The following is a 27,529-nucleotide window of genomic DNA, read 5'->3' on the forward strand; positions in this document are numbered from 1 at the left end:
TCAGGGACTTAGGTGACAATGAGTTGGGTGAAGGGTGACACCCCCACCCACCATTTTAAGTCTAGTTAATTTATCTTTTAAGCTGTGTGTAGAAAATGTGAATTCAGGGAAAGAGAATATCCAGCTCGATAGAAAGAAGTTTATAGAAATTATTAGATTTATTTAAATTTTATTAGTTTCTGTTTAGGAGTCTTTATGATTTGAAAACTATGGAAGCAATGTGTACAATTGTGTGTGTGTGTGTGTGTGTGTGTGTGTGTGTGTGTGGAGAGAGAGAGAGAGAGAGAGAGAGAGAGAGAGAGACTTTAGACAAACACCAGCATTCTAAGGAGCCAGAGGGCTCGCAACAGCTAATCTTTGTCACGCTTCCAAGTGCCAGCACCCCCTTTGCTTCTCATCTAACTTGTGATCTTGGAGGAATGAAAGAATTCCAGCCCCTCCTCCAGCCTGCCCATCTCTGCTCAGACAGGCTCCATGTCAGAGCCGGTTTGGAGTCCAAACCTGAGGAGCACGCAGGAAAGTTATTACCTCTGCGGTCATGAGTGGCAGCCATGGACAGACTGACACCCACACCTATCAATCCCTCTCGGAGGACTGCCCGTTTGGATCTGTGGAGCAGCCCAAGAGATCCACAGGGAGACTCATCATGCACAGCATGGCCATGTTTGGCCGAGAGTTTTGCTACGCCGTGGAGGCCGCTTACGTGACTCCGGTTCTGCTCAGCGTGGGCCTGCCTAAGAGTTTGTACAGCATGGTGTGGCTCCTCAGCCCCATCTTGGGATTCCTTCTGCAGCCTGTGGTGGGATCCATCAGTGATCACTGTAGGGCCAGGTGGGGCCGCCGGAGACCCTACATCCTGACACTGGCCATCATGATGCTCTTGGGGATGGCCCTGTACCTCAATGGAGATGCCGTTGTATCAGGTAAGTGGTGTGCATGGGCCGAATAGTTAACTATTAAGGTAAAATACTTTTTAGTGCCTGCCAGAAACTGGTTACAATCAGTGGTCTCTCCTAGCATGGGGTAAACTTCCTTCTACAGTAGAATGATTTCCAAACCTGTGGCTGAGGAGCCTTTACTTCTAGAAACATTACAACAATGTTTTTATTATTATAATGTTTTCAAATGGATTGAAAGTTTATCCATTTGTCCAAACTAAATATTCTTGCTTTTTTTTTTTTTCAGTTGAAGGACTTTGTAGCATATCGTGTCTCGTAGAATACTTTGTCAAATTGTCCAGCTCTGAGCATTTGTAACAAAGCACCTTCTGCTGTATACAAATATGAGTTGATTCTGGGTCTATGACATTTTAATTGAAACAGAGTGCAGACCTGCCAGCTCTTGAGACATCTTTGTATTGTGAATTCTGAAAAAAAAAAAAATTGGTGTTAAAGCATTGTTTCTAGTTAGAAACCAGCTACCAATTCCTAAGTACTCATTGGCAACACATTGAAAAAGAAATCATGAGGAAGCACATAGTTTTAGACCATTTATGCCAGTAGAATAAGTGATTATGATACAAGATAAGTAGGTAATATTTGTATATATTTATAACAGTGGTTCCCAACCTTCCTAATGCTGTGATCCTTAAATACATTTCCTCATGTTGGGGTGAACCGCAACCATACAATTATTTCTTGCTATTTCAGTCACTGTAATTTTGCTATGGTTATGAATTGTAAATATCTGATATGCAGGATATCTGATATGTAACCCCCCCAAAGGAGTCGCGACCCACAGGTTGTGAACCACTGATTTAGAAGGATGTATAGATAAGGAAATGGAGGATATAACAAGGGAATTTGAGGTGAGAAACAGAAGGTTGACTCATTTTCACTTACTTTTCTACTGGAATGTTTCAAATACGTTTCCATATTGCACACTGTCTTTAGGTTAACAAACCACAAGCAAAGGACACAACAGTATATGGCTCTCGGCAGATCTGGCGGATGAGTAGAGCGTGTGGAATGGACTCTACTCAAGTGCTAAAAGCATACAGTGGCTTTTTAAATATGGAAAGATCGGGGAGTTGGTTGAGGATAGATACGTTTATATTCCATGATCGCATTTGCCTGGGTTGCCCAAAATTGCATATCAAGGGGCCGCAGAGTTACGAGCAGTCGTACTCGCCCCCTTACACCTGCCCAATCAGAGCCTTAGGAAATGGCGCCAGCAATCTGTGCTTTGACAAAGTGGTTCCGATGGCAGTCAGGCACTCCAGAGTCTGAGAAGTCCTGTGTTTGGCCCCTCTGTAGAACTGCGTGTCTGCGCGCGCAAAAAGGGAAGCCCCATATCGAAGCTGTTACTGGACCAAGGATTTAAGAGATTTCCTTTGGGTTATTTCATATCGTTATTATTTTTTTAATTTTATTTTTTGTTTTTTCGAGACAGGGTTTCTCTGTGGCTTTGGAGCCTGTCCTGGCACTAGCTCTGTAGACCAGGCTGGTCTCGAACTCACAGAGATCCCCCTGCCTCTGCCTCCCGAGTGCTGGGATTAAAGGCGTGCGCCACCATCGCCCGGCCGTTATTATTTTTTGATGTAAAGAGATGTCATTAAAATCCCAGAGTATTCAGATAAAGTATATAACCCAGAGCTTTTTAGAATAGTCATGAGATTGAGCAACCATCACCTCTGTGCCCATATGGGATAGTTTCATGTCCCTTCCCAAAGAAAGCCACTCCCCACTGGCAGTCACTCCCTTTTTTCTCCCAGGCACCAGGTACCAGGCAATCACCAATTTACTTCCTATCCATAGATCTGTCTTTCCTGGGCATCCAGTTGCATACTTTTTAAAACATGAAAAAAAAAGTCATTTTTAGATGTAAAAATAAAACTACATAACCGAAAAGGGATGACTTGACCGCAGTTTAAGGGAAATAAAAACATATGGGTTGTTATAGACATACTGTAGAAGACTGATGTTTGTTTCTGTTTTAGCTTTGGTTGCTAACCCAAGGAGGAAGCTGGTTTGGGCCGTAAGCATCACCATGACAGGTGTGGTTCTCTTCGATTTTTCGGCTGACTTCATTGATGGGCCTATCAAAGCCTACTTGTTCGACGTCTGCTCCCACAAGGACAAGGAGAAGGGTCTCCACTACCACGCCCTCTTCACAGGTAGGGACTATTCTGGAAAGTTTCTCCTTCGGCTTCACAGATGGGGAGAAACTTCAATGGAAGGCAGCCGGGGTCTCTGCACTTGGCGTCTTTTGAATGAATGGATCAGTTGACAGGAAGCGCCTATCACGCGCTCTGCCCTGTCTCCGTTGGTTTTCCTGAACAAAGTAAGCTCATGACTGGGGCTTCAGAGTTCTTGAAAAGGATGTTCACGCAAGAGGTTTCTTCAGAATGCTGTGGAAACACGTGCAGCGGAAGTGAAAAGGAGCCCTGTGTGCTGACCCCTCTCTTTAAAGCAGAGAGCCTCAGGCGTTCAGCATGCGGCATCAGGCTTGCCTAGGGGTGTGTTGAAACTGCAGGTTTCTGGGTTCTTTCTCCAGTTATGCTGATTCAGTGAATTCCAGGTGGGGCTCAGGAATTTGCCTTTGATTTGAATAAGGACCCCAGAGAGCGTGGTGGGTGTCGTAAGAAATACATTGAAATCTCAAACTAGAATTGAGAAAGCAAGTGAGCCCTCACCATCTTCAAGAACTCTTAATTATATAAAGAAATCAACCTGCTCACTTTAAATGTCCATGTTGGCTGGGCAGGGAGGGCTCTCGCCATTCCTAGGGGGCTGTTGCCACTGGGCTGTTTCCCAAGCAGTTCTTGGTAGCACATCAGGCATTCTTGATCTAGTCCCTGTTAGCCTGTCAAGTGAAGGCAAAACCCTGAGCCAGAGGGATTTCTATATCTAGCAGGGAGACTCTATCAGGCTGCTTTATTATACTGTCTTTATAGTCAAGCCGAATGCACGTTAATTTTTGAAGCACCATGTCTCCTTCCCTAGCCATGAAGTGTCCTACCTCCAGAGCCAAGACTAGTTCCTGCATGTGGAATCCTTGAAGTCTAGTTTTGTTGTTTTGGCAAATATTTGAGTAGTGAATCTATGAAGGGACGAGGCGGCCCCAGTACAGTCAGCTGTTCCTGCCATGCTGGGTGAAAGGACAAGGCCAGAGGGGCAGTCCTGTGTGTCAGTGGCGCCTGACCTCCACGTCTCTGGAGGTCTAAATGCTGCAGAACACAGCTGGAGTTTGGGAAAACTCCTGCCTCATCTTTCCTTTTGTTGCTCAGCATCCTCACTCTCTCACCTGGATGTCTGGTCCCATCAAATTTTTCCTTTGTTGTTAAGAGCAACAGGCACTCTTAGCTAAGTCATCCCTCTACCCCGCCAACCAAGCCCACATGCTATTTTTCTTCCGCACCTCAAGCTTTATGTCTTACGGGTCCCTCCATATTCTCTGTGCCCTGAATAATTCTCAGCGTGTTTCCAGCACAGACATCAAGTCTGTTTCATTTACACTTCCCCGGGCTCTTTGGCCACCAGCAGTCAAATTGCCAATGCTCAAAATAAATACCAACCTAACACTTCTTCGTTTTTTATTTTAATAATGCCTTTATGTATTTTTTGAGAATTTCAAACAATATATTTTGATCATATTTATTTCCTTCCCCCAACTCCTCCCAGGCCCTCTCTCTTTTCTTCTCTAGGTTCAAGGTCTTGGCTCTCAGAAGATCTTTTTAGAAATCAAAAATGGTCTGGAATTTCCACCTCTTCCTCTCTTCTAAATTGCAATTAGACAATATCTGACTGGTTTTTAATCCAGAAAATAATCAAAGCACAGAGTTTATTGAGTGGATACAAAGGGGATCTGGTGGCTGGCTCCAGCGTGGAGAGACAGGCTGAACTTCAGCATTCATCCTTCAGTACAGTACCCCGGGGGTTCTCTGGTCAGCCTGACTGCTGTGCCCCAGGACTGTGCTGCCTGACTGGCTTGAACAGCAGGAAGGCTATCCTCACAGTTTTATAGAGGCTGCAATCTAAGGTCACGTCTGCGGAGGTGGGTTCTGCCAAAGCCTCTTCCTGGCTTGCAGACATCTGTCTTCTTGAGTCCTCGGGTGACCTCGCTGCTGTTCAAGTGCCTCCCACCTCACTCTCACTGCCCCCCCCCCCAGGGATGTTTCTTATACAGGAAAATCAGTCTGCTAGACTAGGGTGACTCCAGGTCTCTTTTAACTGTCAGCACCTCTTAAACACCCCATGCAAACACAGTCACACTCGGGTTTAAGACATCAGCACATGAACTTGAGAACAGGTGCGCTCTAGGCCATACAGTGGCCTTTGACCCTGAGCCCAACTCCCCTTCTAAGAAAAGATGGCATATTGATTGAGCATACCCATTTTTCTCGCTCCCTCCCCCAATCCCTTTCATTTTCCGTTTCAGCATATGGGAGATAGTCTCTCTCTCTCTCTCTTTTTTTTTTGAATAACCATAAGAGTACAAAAGTTCTTTATAAAGAGATTTGTTTTTAATGTTCTACATTTTTATGCTCGTGGTCTAAAGACCACGACTACCAGGTCTCATTCCAGCAGTTCTCAGGTCCTTCCACACGGTGCTTCTTTTAAAGTCTCCTAACGTACCTGCAGCCCCTGGTTCTGGTGAAAGAGTAGTTGGTGACGGGAAAGTTGGGTCCACCTGTGAGGAGACAATCCAGTGCTTCTCAGTTTAAAAGACCAGGCTGTCCTCAACGGGAGATTTTCATAGAATCCTCATGGCCTTTGGTACTGTTCTATATCCTATTTTAGGACATTTCTAGTCACCGCAGTTATACCACACATTTTGCCAAAGAAGGAACTATCCACAGAAGAAGCGTGTGTTAGTGAGCGAGAAGGTGAGGAAGATGTGGCAGAGCTATCAGCCTTCTGTGCAGATGAGTGAGCCACTTCCAATCCTGCTGGAGTCACTGTGCTTTACTGATGCCTCCCACCCTCCCATGGCAGGTGTTCAAGGAACGCATGGCTTAGGGAAGGACTTGATCTTAACAACACTCACACAACAGTCGCTTAAACGCCTGTATTGGTGTACTTAAAAAAAAAAAAAAAAAAAAAAAAAAAAAAAAAAAAAAAAAAAAAAAAGAAGCCCGGGAGTGAATACATGGTGGCTTTTGGTCAGCCATCCACGTCAGCACAACTGAACTTTCATTGGTTACTCTTGGATATGGGATGGTTGCTATAGTGCCATCATGCTTCTCTCTAGACAGGAGGGATGGAGAGCAGAGTCAGGGAGGAAGCTGGGGAAAGAACCTGCATCATCTGTTTAAACGAGGAAAGCAAGAGCTTTCTACTCCCCCCAGACGTTTATTTGTTTCTCAATGAGCACAATTAGATCATTTTCTAGGCACTTGAAGTTAAAAAGTGAAGGTTTACTTAGCTTTTAATTTTTAGGGACAGTGCCACTTACTTCCCTGGAGCAAACTGGGATCCATTACCACAGAAGAAGGGGCATTTTTTACTAAAGAGAAGAAATCCAATAGTTAAAAATAGAGACCTAACTGTACTTATGAAACATTGATTTCTAGGTTTTTCTTTGTTTGGTCTCATGGGAAGCACCAAGTTGCAGATGTCAGTCAGTGTCTCCAGGGCCTGTGGGAGGTCGCTGTGTGTGGCTAGCTTCTAGCAAGTCCATTCCTCAAGAGAAGAGCAGGATCAAGCTCCTCCCCTTCCAGAGTAGTAGTCTGGAGCTCCACCCAATTTAGAGCTTCGTTTCGAAGGTCTCAGACTACTTGATGATGGCACTCTGCATAATTCATGACAGTGACAGCTGGGCCATTCGTAAAATGCAGCATTCCTTGTTCTGTGTATGTAAACCGGCACATACAGTGTGTGTGCACACATGCGTGTGTGTATGTGTGAGTATGTGAGTGTGTGTGGGATGTGTTAGAGGAATTTTTCTACTGTCCCCTAGAAAGCTATTTTATTTGGCCTTTTGTTTCTCCCACTAGAAAGTAGCCATCATCTCTCCAGCCCTGGCTCAGCAGGAACTGTGATGGGTTTGGTGGACAAACTCTCAGCCTCTCCGCATGCACACCAGTCACTGTGGAGATCAGCCCAGTGAGCCATTAAACCCATGCTTAGTGGGAGGAAGTAGCTTTGTGTTGAGAGTTCCTAACCCAGTGTATCTGTGCTAAACTGAACTGCAGACTGCGCTGTCCTGGGCAGTGAGATCTATCTGTGGGTGGCAAACTTGCTGCTGGGCAGGCTCAGGAGGTCTGAACTTTGTGTCCCCTGTCCCCAAGCCTGTGAGCCTATGATGTTAGTTGCAAACAAACTGGCGAAAGGACCCATGCACAGAATAAAGAGACGTGCCCAGGGTCAAAGGCCAGAGCTGTGTGCTCACTTGGCTTCTCTGTGCTTCTGTCTGAAAAAGTCGTATCTGTAAAGGAACGAATGCTGCAGGGAAAAACTGACCCTGTGTATTCCTGTAGGAGAAGAGGGGGAAACTCAGTGGGCTTGGCTTCTCCTAACTTCAAAAAAGTACTTTAAAGTGGGCACAAAATACTAACATGTAAAAATAAGATGCTCTGCTTAGAAAATAAAAGACCAAGAGGAGAGCTAAAAATAAATTTCAGATAGAGCCCCATTTAACCAAACTTTTGATTCGGTTTGGAAGAACTGTCTGTCTTTCTTTCTTTCTTTTTTTTTTTTTTTTTTGAACTGTCTTTCATGTTTGGGGCTATCTTCACTTTTTCTCACTCGTGAATAATTGTGGGATGAGTGGTTTTGTTTCATCAACTGGATTGCTTTTGAAGTTCGTGCCTGTGGGGGACTTTCACATCTTCCTCCGGCACCCTGGCAGAGACACAGCCAGCGTGAAAACTATAGACATCCCTCACCTCGCTTTAATTAGCTTAGTTTCAAACTCCAGCATGTACCATCTCTATTTGTGTGATAATGTCGTCAATGCCTATGTACAGTGCACAGCAGTCAGGGCCACCGCCATTCTTGCCCCTTTCACCGTTGTTGCTTCCATGAACTGACTACTCTTCTATGTTCTACCTCTGTGCTGTGCCCCTGTGCTGTGCCTCTGTGCTGTGCCTCTGTGCTGTGCCTCTGTGCTCTGCCCCTGTGCTCTGCCCCTGTGCTCTGCCCCTGTGCTGTGCCTCTGTACTGTGCCTCTGTGCTCTGCCTCTATGCTCTTCTTCTATGTGCTCAAGCTCTTTCTGCTTCCACCCACTATGTATACTTTCCTGCTTGCCTTTGTCACTTAACACGATGTCCCTGGGAGAGCTTTACCACTTAGCACAATGCCCCTTGATACCAACAGCCCTCTTTGCCTCCTTGTTCTCCTTCCAGATCCTATGCTCACATGTGATCTCTTAGTATTCATTCATTCATTTGTGGGTTTTTTTGTTTGCTTCCTCGTCCCCCACCAGCAGGAACTGTCTTTTCATTGCTTTATGACCAGTGCTTTCAACAGTGCATAGAATACGGAAGGGCCTCAGAAACTGTTGATGAATATTCTATTTTAACATCCTCAGTTTTCACAATGGTTGTGTTGTGTTCTGTTGTTGGGAGTTAAAGTGACTAGCCCAAGCCACCTGACTGGGTGTTGGGGAGGGGTAAAAGCCAACACCTAACTGAAGATGTGGTGTCTGTTTTCATTTGGAGACCTGGGAATATGGACACACAGTTTATTTGGGAATTAATTCCATAGGGAAGGAGGGACTTGTTATTGAATATGCCGACCAGGCATTATGGAGTTGGCTTCTACCTTCCATCTCTCCGTGCTCCCTGACAAGCCTAGTAAAGTGTGTCTCAGAACTCTTTATCTCGGAGGATGAAGGATGGAAGAATCACTCCGCTAACCCAAGGCGGTTCCAGGATGTGTGTGGTTCCCCGAGGTGAAGGGAGGTCCAGATGCACCTGATTGGCTTTGCAAAACTCTCCACAGCCACTGCTGGAGCAAGAGGGAATTAGGCTGAGATTTGCAGTGTGATTCAAAAGGGTTTTCCCCTCAGCGCTTTATCTCTAACATCTGTACTCCGTTCTTCTTAGTCGCCACTAGATGGCGCTAGTGCATTTTCAAAGGACTTCACCCAGTTGATGCATAAACACGCAAGAGTTATAAATATCAGTTCTGTAGACTTGAAAAATTAACTGTAGGTAGTGACAAGTGGCTCAAGAACCAGATCAATTAACGAGCTGAAAATATACTCATTCCTAATCCTTAGTCACGAAAAGAAACAGAAGTATGATTTTATGAGTCCAATCAGAAAATGGGAAGTTTCTGAACTAGGCTGGTGAGCCATTTTCTGTGCTGAAACTGAGAAATTCATTTCTAGAAAAATGGCGAGGTAATTACAGTTGATGTTTTTGCATGAACCATTATTGTATTAGGCATGTTAAAATTAGAAACTTTCAGTATGGAAAAAAAATTTGATCTCAGAGAATACGCAATTTTGGGCAAATGCAGTTGGCATGCTATCAGAATTTATTTGGTTGAATAAGAACATTGTGATTTTGACAATGGTTTGCTGAAAAATTTCTAGCCTGCGGTATAGAGATCATCCAGCAAAGGGTGACATTGGATGAAAACTTATGTCTAAAATGGTTGTGAATCTGCAAAGGCCAACAGTTCAGTTGCTTCTACAATAAGGGCCTTGCCACAGGACTGGGGAACGTGGCTTCAATCAGATTGGAATGGTTTCCATTTCTTTCCTCAGAGGTTGCATCCACACGTTAGTGGTATAGAAAGCAAAGGTGTGGGAGGGGAAGCACTTAGGTTGAGTGACATCTGCCCCCAGCCGCATTTACAAGGGTGGTCAGGTTGAACAGGAACCACTCCCCTTACAAGGCTCCTTCAGAACAGGGACACAGATGCTCAGCTTCCCCCAGGCCATCTGCTCTTCTTCAGTGATGGTAGGATAAACTCTGAGCTGCTAACTTTCCACACCTGGGCTTCCTTGCATCCTAACAGAAAGATAAAATACAATCGAGACGCATATTATCATTGCAGTCCACACACACACACACACACACACACACACACACACACACACACAGTTTGTCCACACCAGATTTTTATGTGTGATACCAAAGCCAGTATCTGCATGGAGGACCTCTACAGAGTTGGAGATATTTGAGTCAGGAAGTTCACACATTGCCATTTGAGTAACAGATAGAATGTAGTAAGAATAGTGTCTTTAAATAAGGTGAAATTCTGCATTCTTGTTTTGATTCTCATGTTTTATAAATAGACATCTTTGAATGGTATACCTGGTGCCTTGTACGTCACACTTGTGTGCCCCCTATGGGAGAGTTTGTTATCTAAAGGGACCCAGAGTAGCTAAGCATGGTACTTCAGGTCTCTGTTATCTGTAGTGGTAATTTACCAAGCACCTGCTGTGCCGAGCACCCCTCATTTTCAAATCATGACCTTCAGTTATTGCTGCAAAGCTAATGAGCAAGACCATAGTCACAGCAAGTAAACATCAGAGCTGGAGCTTAAACCCACACTACTCCACCACGGATGTCTTAGCTTCTTGTTGCATTGTCTCTTCATAATTACCAGGCTGTCTCTGGTCTCCTCAGGAAGTTTTACCCCAGAAGAGGAGGGCCTGTGCATGGTGGGGAACCAGCGTGATTAGCTGACCATAGCAACTCATCTCTCGCTCTTTCCTTTGCTTTCCAGGTTTTGGTGGCGCCCTTGGCTACCTTTTGGGTGCCATAGACTGGATGCATCTGGAACTGGGAAGGCTGCTGGGCACTGAGTTCCAGGTCATGTTCTTCTTCTCTGGCCTGGTGCTCACTTTGTGCTTTCTCGTCCACCTGTGCAGTATCCCTGAAGCCCCGCTCAGAGACGCTGCCGAAGACTCTCCCTCTTGCCAGGTCCCTCAGACCCCGTCGTTGTCGGCAGATGCGATTCACGAATATGGTTCTATTGAGAAAGTTAACCCCGATGATGCAGACACAGAGCTGGCAAAGGAAGGGACAAACAAAAAAGCCTCTGAACAGGTACAGATGTGTAATCTTTTTCTTTTTCTTCAATGGGGGAAATAGTCTTCACAGTCTTCTTTGTGAGAACTTGTTTTGTTCGCTGGTCTGATGTGAAGACTTTTGTGAATGCTATTTGAATCAAAATCTCAATCAGCCATTAGCCTTCGCAATGAGAATTTTGTGCCTCCGTGGTTCTCTTGCCTCTTACTCCTTTCAAAACATCAAACCAGGGAAGGTGATGGCACTGTCAAAGGTTAGACCATATGAGAGCTCTCCAGCCATCCTCTGGTCTCAGAAAGCAGTCTATGTTATAAGAATTATCATCTATAACTTTGTTTCTCTGAATGAGAATGTCATGGAGTTGATGACTGGACTGGACACACAGAATTTGCATAGCGTGATTTTGCTGGGCAACAGGTTCATTAGCTTCAACTTTAAAATAAAAACAAACAATAACAACACCAACAACCAAAACAACAAACCCCAACAACCACAATAGCAACAGCAAAACCCTCAATTGCATGCCAGAGAAATGGATCAAGTTTGAGAGGAAATGGTCAGATCAGAGAAGAAATTAGAACCATGTTGACCAATATAGAAGCCACTAACCCCACATAACTACTTAAATTACAATTAATTAATGCCTTAACCATGTTTTGAAAGTTCAAAGCCACATGGGACCAGTACTGCTGACCCAAGCATGGCAAGTGTAGAGCTTCTTTATTATTATAAAAAGTCAGATTGGACAACATTGGTGCAGGAACAGCATTCTCCCATCAGCTGCCCTTAAATAGCCATTCCTTGGGGCTCTAGTATAAAGGATCTTCTTATTAGCACAGACATCGAAGCCTTATACATAACTGACCTTCATTATTCACCGGCAGACAGGGTGGCTTTAGGATAGCCTCAACGTTTAGAGCATGGCCAAATTCTGGCACTGCCAACTTTGAAGATGTGTGACCTTGGGCATTTCCATTTCTATGAAATGGGAAAGTAATTCTATCTACCAGCAAGGGCATTGTGCAGTTCACATGGAATGATCTGTGTAAGTCACTCAGGATGGTCCCCACTGGAGAACTAGGCGACAGCTTTAGGCATTGTTCTAATCAATCTGTGAGACTGCTGAGTGCTCTGAGACAATCAGGGGATGCTATCTAAGTGAACGATATATAACCAACCCAGTGAGTCACCGCTCTCTGTGAGGTTGGCTTCTCCTGTTGACTTAGCTGATTTGCCAGAATTATTGTATTTTGCAACTAATATAGAGATATAAAGGTGTTTCTTAGACTTGACATTAAGTATCTAAGCCTATTGTTTATCATTATTATTATTCATTTAACAAACTGCTTTGGAAACTGAGCATGTGTACGGCACTGTACTAGGTATTTGGAGACTATTACATTGACTGATGCCCAGACCCTGTGCTGAGGAATCTATAAGCCAGCCTCTATGCCTGGGAAATTATAAATGAGTATGAGCCATTTATGCCTTCACAATAAGGCACAAAGTGGAAAACGCTATAAAAAGCAATGTATCCTCTAAGATTTTCTAAACAGCAGGTGTTTGGGTAGAATTACATATTCAAGAGATTCTCAGGGGTGATGCCACAAAGACAAAGGGAAGAAGAAGCAGGAAGTGGTATCTTCCTGTCAAGATAAAAGACAAACACCTGTGAAAGGGAAGGGACGTGGGCAGCGCAGGACATGGGCAGAGCAGGATGTCTCTCCCACGTGCTGTACTTCTGAGGGCTTCCCCCTCAGCCCAGCCAAACCCAGAAGAGGCTGGTACTAGACCGTACATCTCGTGTGGCCATGGTCAAGAATGTGTGGTTAATCTAGAGAGACAGCACTTAGCCTGTCACTCATCCATGCGTTCAAGTACAATTGATTTTGCAAAAAGTTGAGATTGATCTTAAGCGAATAGAGTAAGGCATCATGGATGAAGAAAACAAGATCACCCCAGAGTGGTGCTTTGCATGATGGTCAGGATTTGAGGTAGAGATTTGGGGAGAATGCTTATGGTAGAGAAAAGAAGAGTAGAAATCTATAGAGTTCAAACAAATCAAACAAATCAAAAATCCCCTTAGTGTGTATGGGGGAAGGAATGCACATTGGCCAATCTTAGATAAAGCAGAGTTTCGGTCAAATCTATAAAACCAGAGCCAAGGGTAGGACTTCCTGGTAGAGAATGTGTCTAGCATGCGCAAGACTCGGGTTGGTCCCCAGCTCCACAAAAACAAATTTTAAAAGATGTCGAAGGGTATTAGTGATAAACAGATCAATTTGCAGAAAGATAAACTTTACAAATATGCAGGACTCCATCAGCTTTAGCATCCATGACTGACAGATCTGGAGGGAGGTACAATGCAGTAGAGACCACAGGCAATACCCACAGTGGTAGGTTGTAGGCAGAGTTTTCATGTCCTAACCGCCTGCTCCCAAATAACCAGAGACTTAAGGTTACTTATTAATGCTTGATCAATAGCTCAGGCTTGTTTTTAAATGAATGACTATTTAATCCATTTCTATTAATCTGTGTGCTGCTCTTACCTCTATCCCATTTGGTGTGTCTCACTCATTCTCTATCTGGCTGGTGACTCCAGAGTCCACCCTTCCTTCTCCCACTGTTCTCATAGTCTGACTCTCCTGCATAACCCTATCCTGCCCATCTATTGACCATTCAGCTTCTTTATTGAACCACCTCAGCAACATCTAGCCACACAGTGTAAATTCTGCCGCAGTAGACAGATCATCCAGACAAAACCAACAAGGACACATGGGCTTAGAACTACACTTTATACCTTGTGAACCTAAACAGTAGCATTAGAATATCCGTTTTTCTCAATTGAACAGAACATAGAATATTCCCTAGGAATTTAAGAATATTAAAATTATACTGAGGGGCAAGGGTGAGCCTGGCATGTGGGCTGAGCCCCACAAGTTGGTGGGAGAGCAACTTTGTCCAGCCACTTAGCAAATCAGTATGATGATTTCACAGAAAATTAGGAATCGATATACCTCAAGACCCAGAAATACCACTTTTGGGCATATACTCAAAGGATGCTCAATCATACCACAAGGACATGTGCTCAAATATGTTCATAGCAGCATTATTCATAATAACCAGAATCTGGAAACAACTTAGATGCTCCTCAACCAAACAATGGATAAGGAAAATGTGGTACGTTTATGCAATGGAATACTACTTAGTGGTAAAAAAAAATGACATCTTGAAATAGACAAGTAAATGGATGGAACTAGAAAAAAAAAACATACTGAGTGAGGTAACCCAGACCCAGAAAGATAAATATAGTATGTACTCACTCAGAAGTGGATTTAATGACCTAAAGCAAAGGATAACCAGCCTGCAGTCTACAACAAAAAGGACCCTAAGAGAGACATACATGAATCCTCTTAGGAAAGAGAGAAAGACAAGATCTCCTGGGTAAATTGAAAGCATGGGGGATGGGTGCAGAGGGAAGCTCGAACAGGAGATGGAAGGAAGGACGGAAGGAAGGAAGGAAGGAAGGAAGGAAGGAAGGAAGGAAGGACGGAAGGAAGGAAGGAGAGCAGGAAAAATGTATAGCTCAATAAAAACAATTAAAAAAGAAAGAAAAAAGAGGAAAATTAAATTTTTATTACAAATTTAAATAAAACCTATAATTAAAAAAATAATTAGAATCCCTCCCCCCGACTGAGGGCCTTTCACATCTAGAGTATGTAAAACTAGGAGTGAATAACACAAGATTATTCACAGACATATGGAAATGAAGCAACATTCTTGTAGCAGCCCGTGGGTCCCAGGAGAGGTTTCAAGAGAACCGTGACAATATCCAGTGCCGTGTTTACAGCCGAATGAGCTCCTATTGGAGTCTGCCAAGCGTGTAAACAGCTAGTGCCCATTCTTCTTAGAGTCTTTTAAAGGAATCCAAAGGAGCGGAAACTTCTGAACGCTGCTGTGAAATCATTACTATGCTGATACCAAAGACAGACACTGGCAGAGAGAGAAACGAGAGAAGATTCACAGGCCGATGTTGTCTTAATAAACTCTGATGATGAGAGCCTCAACAAAATACTAGCACACCCAAATACAGCAACACACCCAAATAGTTATTTACTATGATCAAGCAGAATTTTTTCCTTATAAATGTGGCATAGTGTATCACATTAATATAACAAAGGGCTAACACTGTGATTAGGCAACATTTGACATCGTTTAATGATTAAAAACTCCTAATAAGTTGTGCTAAGGATACCCGCCGTCAGTTCCATGAAACATAGTAGTGGGGCAAGCCGTGAAGAGAAGGAAATAGAAAGGGTCAAAAAAAAAGAAAGTGTTCACGTGGAGACAAAGAGCATAAATTGTCTCTGTTGGTGGAGGGTAGATTGTTATATTCATAAGACTCGGAACACAACTCAAAGTCTGTTAGAACCAGACCGTGAATTAAGTAGAGGTGAGGATATTCGAAAGTCAGTACACTGACAAATATTTTCAGCGGCTATCCGTGCGACTTCTCCCAAGCTAGGGTCATCTGGGAAGAGGAACCCTAACTGAGGTTCCATCACATTGGCCTGTGAGCAAGTCTGTGGAAGACATTTTCTGGAGCAACGGTTAATGTGGGACAGTAGATGGGCCTGGATTGTATAAGCAAGTAGGGGAACAAGCCAGGAAGCGGCCTTGTTCCATTGTTTCTACTTCATTCTTTCCTCTAGGTGTGGCCTTGAGTGACTGCCCTGACTTCCCTTCATGATGGTGTGTGACTGGGATGTGAAAGTCAGATGAACCCTCTCCTCCACAAGTGTTTCTAGTGAGGGTGCCATCGCTATGATGAAACACCATGGCCAAAAGCAAGTTGGGGAAGAAAGGGTTTATTTGACTTCCACTTCCATTTCATGATCTATCACGGAAGGAAGTCAGGACCAGACTCCAATAGGGCAGGAACCTGGAGGCAGGAGCTGCTGCAGAGGCCATGGAGGGGTGCTGCTTATTGACTTGCTCGTCATAGCTTACTCAGCCTCTTCTCTTTTAGAACCCAGGCCCACTCTAGCCCAAGGGTAGCACCACCCATTATGGGTTGAGTCCTCCTGCATCAACCACTAATCAAGAAAATGTCCTATAGCTGGATCTTAAAGACTCATTTTCTCACTGAGGTCTCCTCCTTTCGGATGACTCCAGCTTGTGTCAACTTGACACAAAAGTTGCCAACACACCTAGTAACTTTTGGTCATGGTGTTTTATCACAACAATAGAAAGTAAACCAGGATACTATCTAGAACTAAAATCAATACGCTAAAAACAATATACAGCAGCTACAAAAATACTTAAAAATATCTGTAATTAAAAACTATGAAGCAATGGTGAAAAATATTGAAAACACAATTAATTGGAAATGAAGATAATTAACATTATTAAATATCCATATTAGTCAAAGCAATCTAAATATTCAATATCCTCACTATCAAAATTCTAGTAACTTTTTTTCACAGAAATAGAAAAAATCTCTAGTACTATATAAAATCATGAAGACCACAGGTATCCAAAGCTTGAACAAAAAGAACAAAGCTAGAGGCATTAAGTACTTTACTGTGAAGCTATATAATTAACAAAGCATGATAAGGCATGAAAACCAATGTACAGATCAATGGAATAGAGCAGACAACCAAGAATTAATCCTCATATTTGATCTATGACAAAAACTAGCCAAAATAACCAATAGGAAAAAAAGATAGTTTTCAATAAAAAGTGCTGGAAAATCTGTATATGCACACATGAAAGAATGAAGCGAGATCACAATAACATCCTATGTTGAAAGCCAACGAGAATGGATCAAAGACTTAAACATAAGCCCCAAACTGTAAAACAATTAGAAGAAGACAGCAGGGAAAACTATGGGACCTGCATCTGGGAACAGAGACTCTTCATTAGTTATCATCCCAAAGTACAAAATTAGGAGAGAAACATGGGCCTGCATGATGCTAAAAGATCTCTGCGCAGCAAAGGATACAATCAACAGCATGAGCAGGCAAGGTGCCAGATGAGAAAAAAAATTGTAAACTATATACTCTGATAATCGGTTACCATCCAAAAGGAACTCATCAAATGAGGGGCTCCATGGTTTTTGTTGCTGTTTTGGTTGGGGTTAGTGTGTGTGCAAGGTTTTTTTTTTTTTTGTTTTGTTTTGCTTTGTTATTTTTTATCCTATTGTTTGAATGTTGGTTTTGATTTTCATTTTTTTGTTTTGTTTTCATTCTGAGAGAGAGAAAGAAAGAGAGAGAGAGAAAGAAGCAGAAACATGGAAAGGGGAGGAAGCAAGAGGGAGAGGGAAAACAAAAGATCAACGAGGCATGGTCACTTAATCCTCTCCAGTTATTCCATGGTGTATCCATATTTCCAATCATCGTGCAGCACACGTCAAACAATGTTTTTCAGTTGAATAACAAGAAGAAAAATGAGGCAAACAGCAGTGTGTTCACATACAAGCTTCAGAATCTGAATGGGTTTTGTTGTTTGGCTTAAGAGACAAGCTAGACCAGGTGTGGGGACCCGTGTCTTTAACCCCAGTGCTCAGGAGGCAGAAGAAGCTGGATTGCTGTGAGATCAGATCTACACAGGTCTATGTATCCGTTCCAGGCCAGGCAGGGCTCTGTAAATAAGACCTGTTCCAAGACAAATAAATAAAAAAATACACCAAAGTGGTCAAAGCTAAAAAAAAAAAATAAAAAAAAAAGTATTGTAAAAGAAACTAACAAAGAAGTAGCAGAGAAGGCATCGTGGGCTCCTAGGGAAGCCTTCCTTCTCCCTTCTCCATGCATTTCCCTTCTCCTTGCTCTTCTAGGGATGCTCCAGCTGTGCACATCAGGGCCTGGGTCAAATCCAAGGTCAAAGTTAGCGAGCTTTCTCACAGTCCTTGATTCCAAACCAAGGGTGGCTGCACAATTTAGAACTATAATTCTGAATAGAAAGAGTCCTGACCTGTTTTGGAGTTCAAACTAGATCCTATAAAAACCCATCTCCCATCCCTGCATGCCAAAACTGTTTATCTTCTCAACATTTGCGTTTCCTCCATCAGGGAAGGCTTTGGTGTGTCTTCCTCCTGAGGACCCTGAAGCGAGTTCACTTGCAAATCCACCTCCCTCCAGTCACCAGCCTATGGATGGTGTAGAGTCTGCACAATAAAACTGTTAAGATCCACAAGAAGTTCCATAAAAGACCGCCAGTCACATATACATTCAGCAAAAACGTTTATTAATAATAATAGTAAAAACCTGCCAGCATGTTGGGCTGGCAAACAGCGACAGCTGGAGAGGCTTGCAGGGCCCCTTTTAAGATGGGTTGGGGTTTCCAGAGAGGAGATATTCGTCCTGGGGTTGATCTATGGGCGGCCCTGATGGTTAGGAACTTTGCAGCAGCAGGGAAGGGAACGCTACCTTTAGCTAGCAGGAGGCTATAGTTCTCTGCTGAGCTAGCAGAAGGCTATGGGTTGCCTGCTGATTGGTTGCCCCTGTGATGTGGTTTACCCAGAGAACTGCTTTCTCAGCTCCAGCTGGTTCCAGTAAACTGAAACTAAGGCCTGGTCTTGGAGGGCTACTAGCAGGGCCAGTCGTGTGGCCCTTGCCTGGCTCCCTGGGCCTCTCAAAGACAACTCCTAGGGCCTCCAAGCCGTTGAAGGGCTTTTCTCAGGGAACCAATGGGTCAGTCAGAAGTAAGATGCCAGCTAGATTTTTTTTTATTCTGAGTTAAAAACTGAATATTTATATTTCCAGCTTTTACAGAAATGCTAAGCTCAATTTGAAGGCTCACATTTATTTTTGGAAGGAAGGAGAGATTAGGTTAACAATGGAGAAGGCTGAAAATTATGTGGAAAGAAGAAAGATCCATTAATATTTGGATTGAGGCAGAATGCTTGCTTGCCAGACTGATTTTCCCGAGCGTGTGCTTTTTGGGTGAAAGGAGAAACAAAATGAAGAGAAAGTGCTTGGTTAAAAGCGTGAAGGTCAGCTGCCATTCCCGGGACAATAGCCACCTTTCCCTAGGAAGAAGAATAAGTAATTCTACACGTCTGTTACAGTAGCCTTTTATTTTAGGTTCTATATTCTTGTATGTAAGAGAGTGCTTTGTGTGTGTGTGTGTGTGTGTGTGTGTGTGTGTGTGTGTGTATAAGAACATTAGCATAGTCCCCACCAGTGGGTTAAATACTACAAGATGAATGGAGTTAGCTAGGTGTGATAGTGCACACCTGTAATCCCAGCACTTAGGAGGGGAATTTAAGACTGGGAGTTCGAGGTCATTCTCTCACCCTTGGGGACCTGGAAAATTCAAGGCCAGCCTAAGCTATGTGAGATCCTGTCTGTCTCAACATACAAAATGCAAACAAGGGTGAGGAAACTGAAAGTATCAACCATATGATGAGCCTAGAATTGTTAAATCTAATATTTTCAACATAGAAATAGAAAGAGGTATCAGATAATTTTAAGAGTTATAAAACAGGGGGCTGAAGAGATGGCTCGGTGGGTAAGAGCGCTGCCTGCTCTTCCAGAGGACATGGGTTCAATTCCCAGCACCCACTTGGCAGCTCACAACCCTCAGTAACTCCAGTTCTTGGGTATCAGACATCTTCATATAGACATGCATACAGGCCGAATACCAATATTTATGCACATAAAATGAAAAATAATAAATTATTTTTTCGAAGAGTTCTAGAACATAACAAGGACAAGAAAGAAGTCTCATGTGCAGAAAATAACCAAGAATGTGACATTTAACATAACAGAGTGAATGGTTGTCTTATCATAAATTGATCCTTTCCTCACATTTCCAATTATGTAAAAAATTATTTTTTTCATATATTCCATGATATAGTACTACATGACAATAGATGATAAAAGGAGCTTTAGGACAATATGTTATTATAATGAAAATAGACAATCTCAGGAGACTGATAACTCTACTAATTAGGTCTCAATTTCATTATGTCAAGACCCAGAATTTTAAAAAATCAAGAAGAGCCACCAACCCACCTCGTTTGACGTCCTCAGAGAGGCTGACTTCTTTCTTCTCTTCTATGACAAGATGTTAAAGACTTTTTACATCATCAATGGTGTCAATCCCAGCTCTCTCAAGCTTGTGGGAACCAAATAATAATAATAATTATAGCCCCTGCTGTTAATGCATAAACCTAAAGTGAGGAATCTGGGGCATGAGTACTCATGTTTTATATGTGTGTGTGTGTGTGTGTGTGTTTATACTGTTCACATTTTAACGCACCGTAAAGCTCACTTACACCTGCCCATCACTGGCAAGAGGCAGAGAAGTGACCTGAGAGCGGGAACCTACCTAGCAAAGGGAACTGACTGGCTCTCTGTTAACTTCCTAGTTTACATCGCTGCATGTAGCAGCTTAGAACAGCATTCATCAACCATCTCACAGTTCCGTAGGTCAGAAGTGTTGGTGGGCTCCTGCAAGTTTTCTGCTCAGTGTCCTACATCCCTGCAGTCATGATGTCAGCAGTGCAGTGTTCTCATCTGGAGCTTCAGCTGCACAGAACCTGTCTTCGAGCTCATTCAGGTCATTGGCAGAACCCTGTTCCTTGTGGTGTGAGAGTAACTTCCCTATTTTTTGTGAATCATTGGCCAGGAACTTCTCTAAGCTGTGAAGGGCTCCTCTCAAGCTTCTTTCCATGTGACCCTTTCTGTTTTCAACCCTCATGCTTGAAGTTGCTCAGAATTCTGCTTCTGTTCCCAGCTGAGACAAAAACAACCCTTTGTTTTCTAAGGACTTGTATGATCCAGCTAGTATTAACCAGGTAACTGTCTGTTAATACTCTCAGGGTCCACTAACTAGTAACCTTAAGCATATTTTCCAGATCCATTTTTACATGTAACAAAACATAATTGTGGCTACCATCCAGACAAGAGATCATGAACTTCACCTTGAATTAGCCTACCATGCTCTAATAACAATAATTATCTAAGGGACAGTTTAGGCCCATGGGCTTTGTCCTCTTGCAGGAATACCATTTAAAGACAGAGTGTCAGCTGTCACTTATGCCTTGCACTGAGTGTAGCTCCATCCCTGAACTCTCCAGCCTTAGGTTTTAAACGTTATTTATGGACCTGTAACTGCTAAGCAGTCATTCATTTTTACAGCACATTATCAATAAGTTTGTCCTGTGGAAACCTACATGAGATGTCATATGATAGACAAGTGACAGCGGTGTCACATGGCTCTTGCTCTGACTCCTTCTGCTGCCTGGGCACCTGCGCTGAAGACCCATGCTTTTTTCCAGAATCAGAGGTCAATGTCGATGAAGTCACTTCTGAGGACGTTAGTGAACATGCCTTCCCATTATCGCTGCCTTTGCATCAGCCACCTCATTGGATGGACGGCCTTCCTGTCAAACATGCTCTTCTTCACAGATTTCATGGGACAGGTAAGCTTGTGCCTTATGTTTACACACTCATTGGGAGCTTCTTCTGTCGGGCCTTTAGAATAGATACAGCCAAGGGTGCCTTCGAGGAACTGGTTTACAGATATGTTCTAGAAGTAGGCTTCTACACCCCGTAAAACTAAATATCCTGAGATCTACCACTGTGTGATCAAATACAACTACTAGACAAGAGTAAGTATGATCTTCAGAGCTCATGTCAAGCTTCATAAAAGAGATATATGGCATGATCCCGGCCTTGAGGGATAGCTCAGAGTTTCAGAAATAAAACAGGACAGAAAGAATTCTAAGTGAGAATAGGAAGGGTGTGGGCAGATGGTGTGGGAGGTTCTTCTGTATATGTGTTGCTTTTATTGGTTAATGAATAAAGAATCTGGCTTGGCCTGTGATAGGGCAGAGGAGAGCTAGGTGGGGGAAACTAAACTGAATGTTGGGAGAAAGAAGGCAGAGTCAAGAGATGCCATGTAGCCACCAGAGGGGAAAGACGCGAGCTGCTAGCTGGAAGCTTGCTGGTAGGCCATGAGCCTTGTGGTAAAATATAAAATAATAGAAATGGGTTAATTTAAGATATAAGAGTGATCTATAAATATGCATAAGCTAATAGGCCAAGCAGTGATTTAATTAGTACAGTTTCTGTGTGGTTATTTTGGGGCTGAGCAGCTGGGAACAAAGAAGTGGACTCCATACTATAGGCAGAGGTGAGTAGGAAGTCTGTTAGCTGTACTAGAGAATGGGATTAAGTCATGTGGGGCCAGGAGTTAGGATGAGAGGGAGGACCATTAAAGATCACCCCAGAGAAATATTATTTGTATTTGATGCATAACTATATATCATGAAGGTCCTTGAAGGAGGCATACTAGATGAATACAGTGACCTGGTGATGTCTGATTGGATTCTGCACCTGATGAAGGGCCCCTTTCCCCAAGGGTTGAGAAGCAAGAGAAGAGCTGCGCCACCCTGCACTCGATACTCAACCGCTGGCCCCTCTCTTTCAGATTGTGTACCATGGGGATCCCTACAGTTCCCACAACTCCACAGAGTTCCTCATCTATGAGAGAGGAGTTGAGGTTGGATGCTGGGGCTTGTGCATCAACTCCCTGTTCTCTTCACTTTATTCGTGTAAGTGTTCTTTTCCTAAGAAATCCTTCCACAGGCTGGCAGCAGGACCCGGATTTTATCCTTCAGAATCTATTTTCTTCTCTTTATTAGACTCTTGATAATGTTTAGGAAATGAGAAAAAGCTATTCCTATAGAGAGGATCATATACAGTGTCATTTTCCAGTCAGTTCTAGGAGTCATTGCCCTTGAATTGTGCTTCTAATCAGTGGGTTTCTGGGAAATATTTTTTAAGAAAACAAAAGGGGATTCTGTGAGTAAGATGGTGAGATACTGGACAGGTGAAATGTGAATTCCAGCAGCTCCGTGTTCTGCTGAAGCAAGACCCCTCGTGATTCCATAGATGTTTTGTGGATTTCATAGGTGATTTAGCAAATCTGTAGCTCTCCAGTGTCTCCAGCTCCACAGAGCTCCACAGGTCAACCTGGATCCCTGGGTGGGGTGGTGACAGAGAACAGGACTTGTTCTCATCTCCATCCACACAGCCAAGAGACAGCCTTCTAGCAGTTACTGCAGGAACTGAGTGTGGAGACATAGCTGCCTGCCCTATCCTATACTAGTGCTCATGACTAATGTTAAACTCAGTTATTTCTTCCCACTACAAAGACAGTACTGTTGAGGATGTGGCCCACCCTGGTATCATAGGCAGCAGAGGCAAGGGAATTTTGTCCCTGAGATGTATTGACTTCTTTTCATGAATAAAGCACTGTTAGCCAGGCTTTCAACCTTTTAGCTGTTGTTATAGATATGTTCAAGTATTTCTTTATCTTTCTTTGCTTCTCTTTGACTTGCTGTACACACCTTGACAAGAGCTATGCATTGCTGATATCTTCTGAGCACTGAGACACCTTAGACTACATTTTCTGCATAAATATAAACCATTAAACAAACAGGCTTGTCAGGGGTTGTTCTGAAATTGACCTAGCTTTGCACTGCCTCCATTCTCAAGCCTTAGCAACAGCGCTCCAGACATGGAATACATTTGATAGGGGAAGTAATGTTGTCTGCTTGCCGTTTCTGCAGCTTCTCTTTCAACCAGTGACCCAAGACAGTGTTTTGTTTTGTAATTGATTCAAATATGATACAGATTTGTTTCCTGTCTGTGAAGCGTAAGTTCAATAATAATTCCAGTGGCTGAGCAACATTTTATTCTTAATAGGCACATCTTAAGCATCTAATATTTATTCTCTGGCTAATGTGGACCAATAGACTAAAGTAGAAGAGGGATAGCCCAGCCTCTGTATTTTTTTATATTTGTATGTGCAAAGTGTATGCTAAGAGAAGGACCAAGTCTAAAGTTAGCTATCTTTGGCCCACCCTGCAGTTGATCACATGAACTGAATATCTTCTATGTGTCCTATAGTGGACTGGGTGATTTTTCATATATTTCAGCTCATTTGATTCTAACTAACAACCCCTATCATGAAGAACTACATTTTACTTCCATTTTTTTTTTTTAGGTAGAAAGATGAGATGATGAGCAGATAAGAAACTTGTTTCCATCACGGAGTCAGCCATGGGGGAACTGTAGGAACCCTTTCACAGCCTTTGCGTGATTGACAGGGTGGGGAAAATGTCTGCAGAGAACCTCACAGCTTTCTTACCTGTGCAGACTGCCTTCAGGTTGGGATTAAGAAACTAAGAATGATTTGAATGGTTCTGCAAAACCTGCTTGTTTTCTCAACCTGACTTTGGGCGGTAGGGTCAGAACAGGCACAGATGGTCCATTGGGTCCACTGGGATCGGAACCCTCTCACCAGAATGGACATGACTCTTCCTCTGTCATGTCCTCTGGGTCCCACCACCAAGGTCTGCTTTTGTGCCTCTTCTTTTTCATATTCTTTTGATATTTGGCTGACTGCTAAAAAGTACCTAGTTCTCTTCTATGGACAATAAACCAGCAAGGCAATTTTATGCTGCCTTTTATGCAAAGGCTTTAAAATTGATTGCCAAACCCAGCTGTTTCTTGCACACAGATAAGGAAGTGTTTTGTTCCTGACTTATTATCAAAGGAAACTGTCTAAAAAAATGCATCTTCAAAAGAAAGGATTATCTGAAATTATTAGATATTGTGAGGCACCTGCCAGCTGTAATTTTTCCTATTTATTCTCTCAACAGACTTTCATAAAGCTTTGGTTTCCTACATTGGATTAAAGGGCCTTTATTTCATTGGATATTTGCTCTTTGGCCTGGGAACAGGATTCATAGGACTCTTCCCTAATGTCTACTCTACCCTGGTCCTCTGTTCTATGTTTGGTGTGATGTCCAGCACATTGTACACTGTGCCCTTTAACCTCATTGCCGAGTACCACCGTGAGGAGGAGAAGGAGGTGGGTAGCAAAGGGAATTTACCTGAGGAATGGGGCGGGGGAGGGGAGAATTTGGAAGAAGACTGCATAAACTATTATCATCACGCAGACATGACGACCAGCCTAGCTGAGTTCTTCCCTCCTCCTTGCTGTGAACCGTGGAGCACTTTTTGAGTTTTAGGACCATGATTGTGACTCCTAACTATCCGATTACCAAGGCTTATTTTGCTCACAAGTAGAGTGAACAATCATTCAGACAACAGGTACCCTTATCAGTCAAGAGAGATTAGTAACATTCACTACCTAAAGTGAGTGAGAAACTAAAGATGTATATACATATATTTGTGTGTGTGTGTGTGTGTGTGTGTGTGTGTGTGTACTGTGCTCAGCATAATACCTAGTTAATACCCAACAGAACTCCAAAAATGACAGATAGAGTTATTGTCCTGGAGACAGTGACAGCAACATCTGCTCTAGGTGAATGCTAATAAAATAAGGTCCCAACTGCAACACAGCCTTGCGCAAGGCCTTCATGTATGTAAGAGACACCAAATGGCAATATGAATGAGCAGGTGCCAAATATCAAATATCTACTAAATGTTAACATATTAACCAAATAACCATGCTAAGAAGTGGTTGAAACTTGTTTCTCCTATGTTTAAAAGTAATTTAGAATTCTTTTGAAACCACTTGCCTTTTTAACACCAAGGTAGACAAAAATATTTGAATGGACACTTTGTTGAGTTTCTGCAACATTGTATTCATGTACTTCTTACAAAGAGAATCCTGACCACGTTCATGTTTGAGCCGTGTGCTCATTAAAGTTGGAGGAAAAGGCTTCCTTGTAAATAACGAATACAACAACAATGGAGTCCTTGGAGTCCCTCAATCAGGAATTTGAAAACTATGGCCTGCTGGTCAAACACAGCCTACTGTTTGTTTTCAAATAGTTTATAAGATGATAATCCCTTTTAAGTTTTTAAAAGATTGAAATAAATTCAAAGAAGGATGCTGTTTTGTGATGCATAAAAATGGCATGGAATCTAATAAGGTTGCATTGGAATGTAGTGTGTTCTTACGTGAACTTGTTCTTGATTTGTGAGCTCAGAGTCAGTTCCAACCAAGATCCCATGAGACACAAAGGTACTTACCATTGGACTCTTCCCAGGAAAAGTAAGCTGATCCTTGACCCCCCTGTGACACTGCCTTGTAGATCAACATCTGTCCCTGTGTTTCTCTTGCAGAAGCAGCGGGGAGCCCCTGACAACAGTGGAAGAGGCAAAGGTGTGGACTGTGCGGCCCTCACCTCCATGGTGCAGCTGGCTCAGATCTTGGTTGGAGTTGGTCTGGGCTTCCTGGTCAACATGGCTGGGAGTGTCATTGTGGTGGTGATCACAGCCTCTGCAGTGGCACTGATAGGCTGTTGCTTTGTGGCTCTCTTTGTTAGATATGTAGATTAGGTTTAAAAAGAGACATCAGCTCAAACTTCGGACGAACAAGGAGGTGAGGCTCGTGGCAAGAAACCAGTATGTTCTTGGACTCTTTGGCTTGGGGAACTGTATATTCCATGCTGGAATCTCACTTTGCATGCACACATTGTGGGATTGCCTGCCTCACTGCATCTTCCTTACCACCTGCTCCTAGATGTAGGGATGGGGAAAGTCAGCTTCTGCTTCTCAAGGTCATTTCTGGCCTGGATAACATCTGAGGAGCAAATCAATTCTACCTGTGGTGTTATAATCTCATTTTAAAAAAGCAGTCAGTCCATATATCGCTGGAACTCACATACTTCAACAAATTCAGAAATACTTAAATATTGCTGATTGTTTTATGGTGTTGATTTATTCACATTTAATTTGCTCAAAATTAGTTCCGGTTAATGTATGACACTCTTATCAGATCTGCTTGGCGTGTTTCCTTCTGGAAGCTGTGCAACTTAAGAGTGTTCATCTGTCTCATTGATGCAGTAAACATATTTTTCTTGAGTCTTTTATTGTCATTTCAGCCTCTGGAATTGACACTTTCAACAAACAATTTCTGGGTTCCTCCTAAGATATTCTGTCCCACCCCAACTAAGCACCTTTTCTTTAGTTAAACTCCTCAGTGGGCTCCCATGTGGGGAATTTTTAGCAGCCTGAAGAGATTGCATTGATACCATACTGAGAGACCACATTATTTAATAGGGAAACTAATCATGAACTTTAGAGCCTGCCTAGTTTTGATCCTTTCTTTAATACTCAGTGGCCACGTAGTTAACATCCCCAAACCACGCATGCTCGTGCATGCATTTGGTATGATGAATTCCATCCACAAAGCCTTGTAACAACTGGCACCTAACACTTGGGGAGTCCTTCCCAGGGTTGCAAAGATTTAAACTTAGCTGATACAGCACTTTTGACCATGGGTACTTTGGCTGTTCTTCACTTTTAGATGAGGAAACAGAGGCAAAAAGCCATGAGGTAGCTCATCTGAAGCCACCCAACTCACAAGTGGCAAAGCTGGGCTTTGGATCCAGGGCCTTAACTCTCCTGCTTCCTGGGAAGAGCAAGCGCAGGCAGACGGCTGGCCTGTGATCAGTGCTCAAGGAATGCCCTGGCCACTGATGGCAAGCCCTCGTCACCACGCCCCTTCTTAGGTTTTCTGCGGCCCTTGTTAGGTATCATCTGTACAGCTCCAAATGTTCCTGGAAATCGTCTCATCTTCTTAGGGGGCGTACATAAAGTCACCCC

At 43.1% G+C, this 27,529-nt stretch overlaps 1 protein-coding gene across 1 annotated transcript; it reads left to right on the forward strand.

Moving 5' to 3' along the window:
• The first annotated feature begins 538 nt into the window (after nt 1–538).
• Nucleotides 539–26,260, forward strand: Slc45a2 (solute carrier family 45 member 2). Its single transcript, XM_050139041.1, has 7 exons — nt 539–923; nt 2,939–3,115; nt 10,627–10,949; nt 21,217–21,360; nt 22,371–22,494; nt 24,610–24,821; nt 26,045–26,260. Exons 1-7 carry the CDS (start codon nt 539–541, stop codon nt 26,258–26,260), a joined length of 1,581 nt encoding a protein of 526 aa, XP_049994998.1.
• The last annotated feature ends 1,269 nt before the right edge of the window (nt 26,261–27,529 follow it).

The sequence above is a fragment of the Alexandromys fortis genome, unplaced genomic scaffold, assembly GCF_014885135.2.
Source record: "Alexandromys fortis isolate MF-2015 unplaced genomic scaffold, M_Fortis_MF-2015_v1.1 scaffold_37, whole genome shotgun sequence".
Classification (NCBI taxonomy): domain Eukaryota; kingdom Metazoa; phylum Chordata; class Mammalia; order Rodentia; family Cricetidae; genus Alexandromys; species Alexandromys fortis.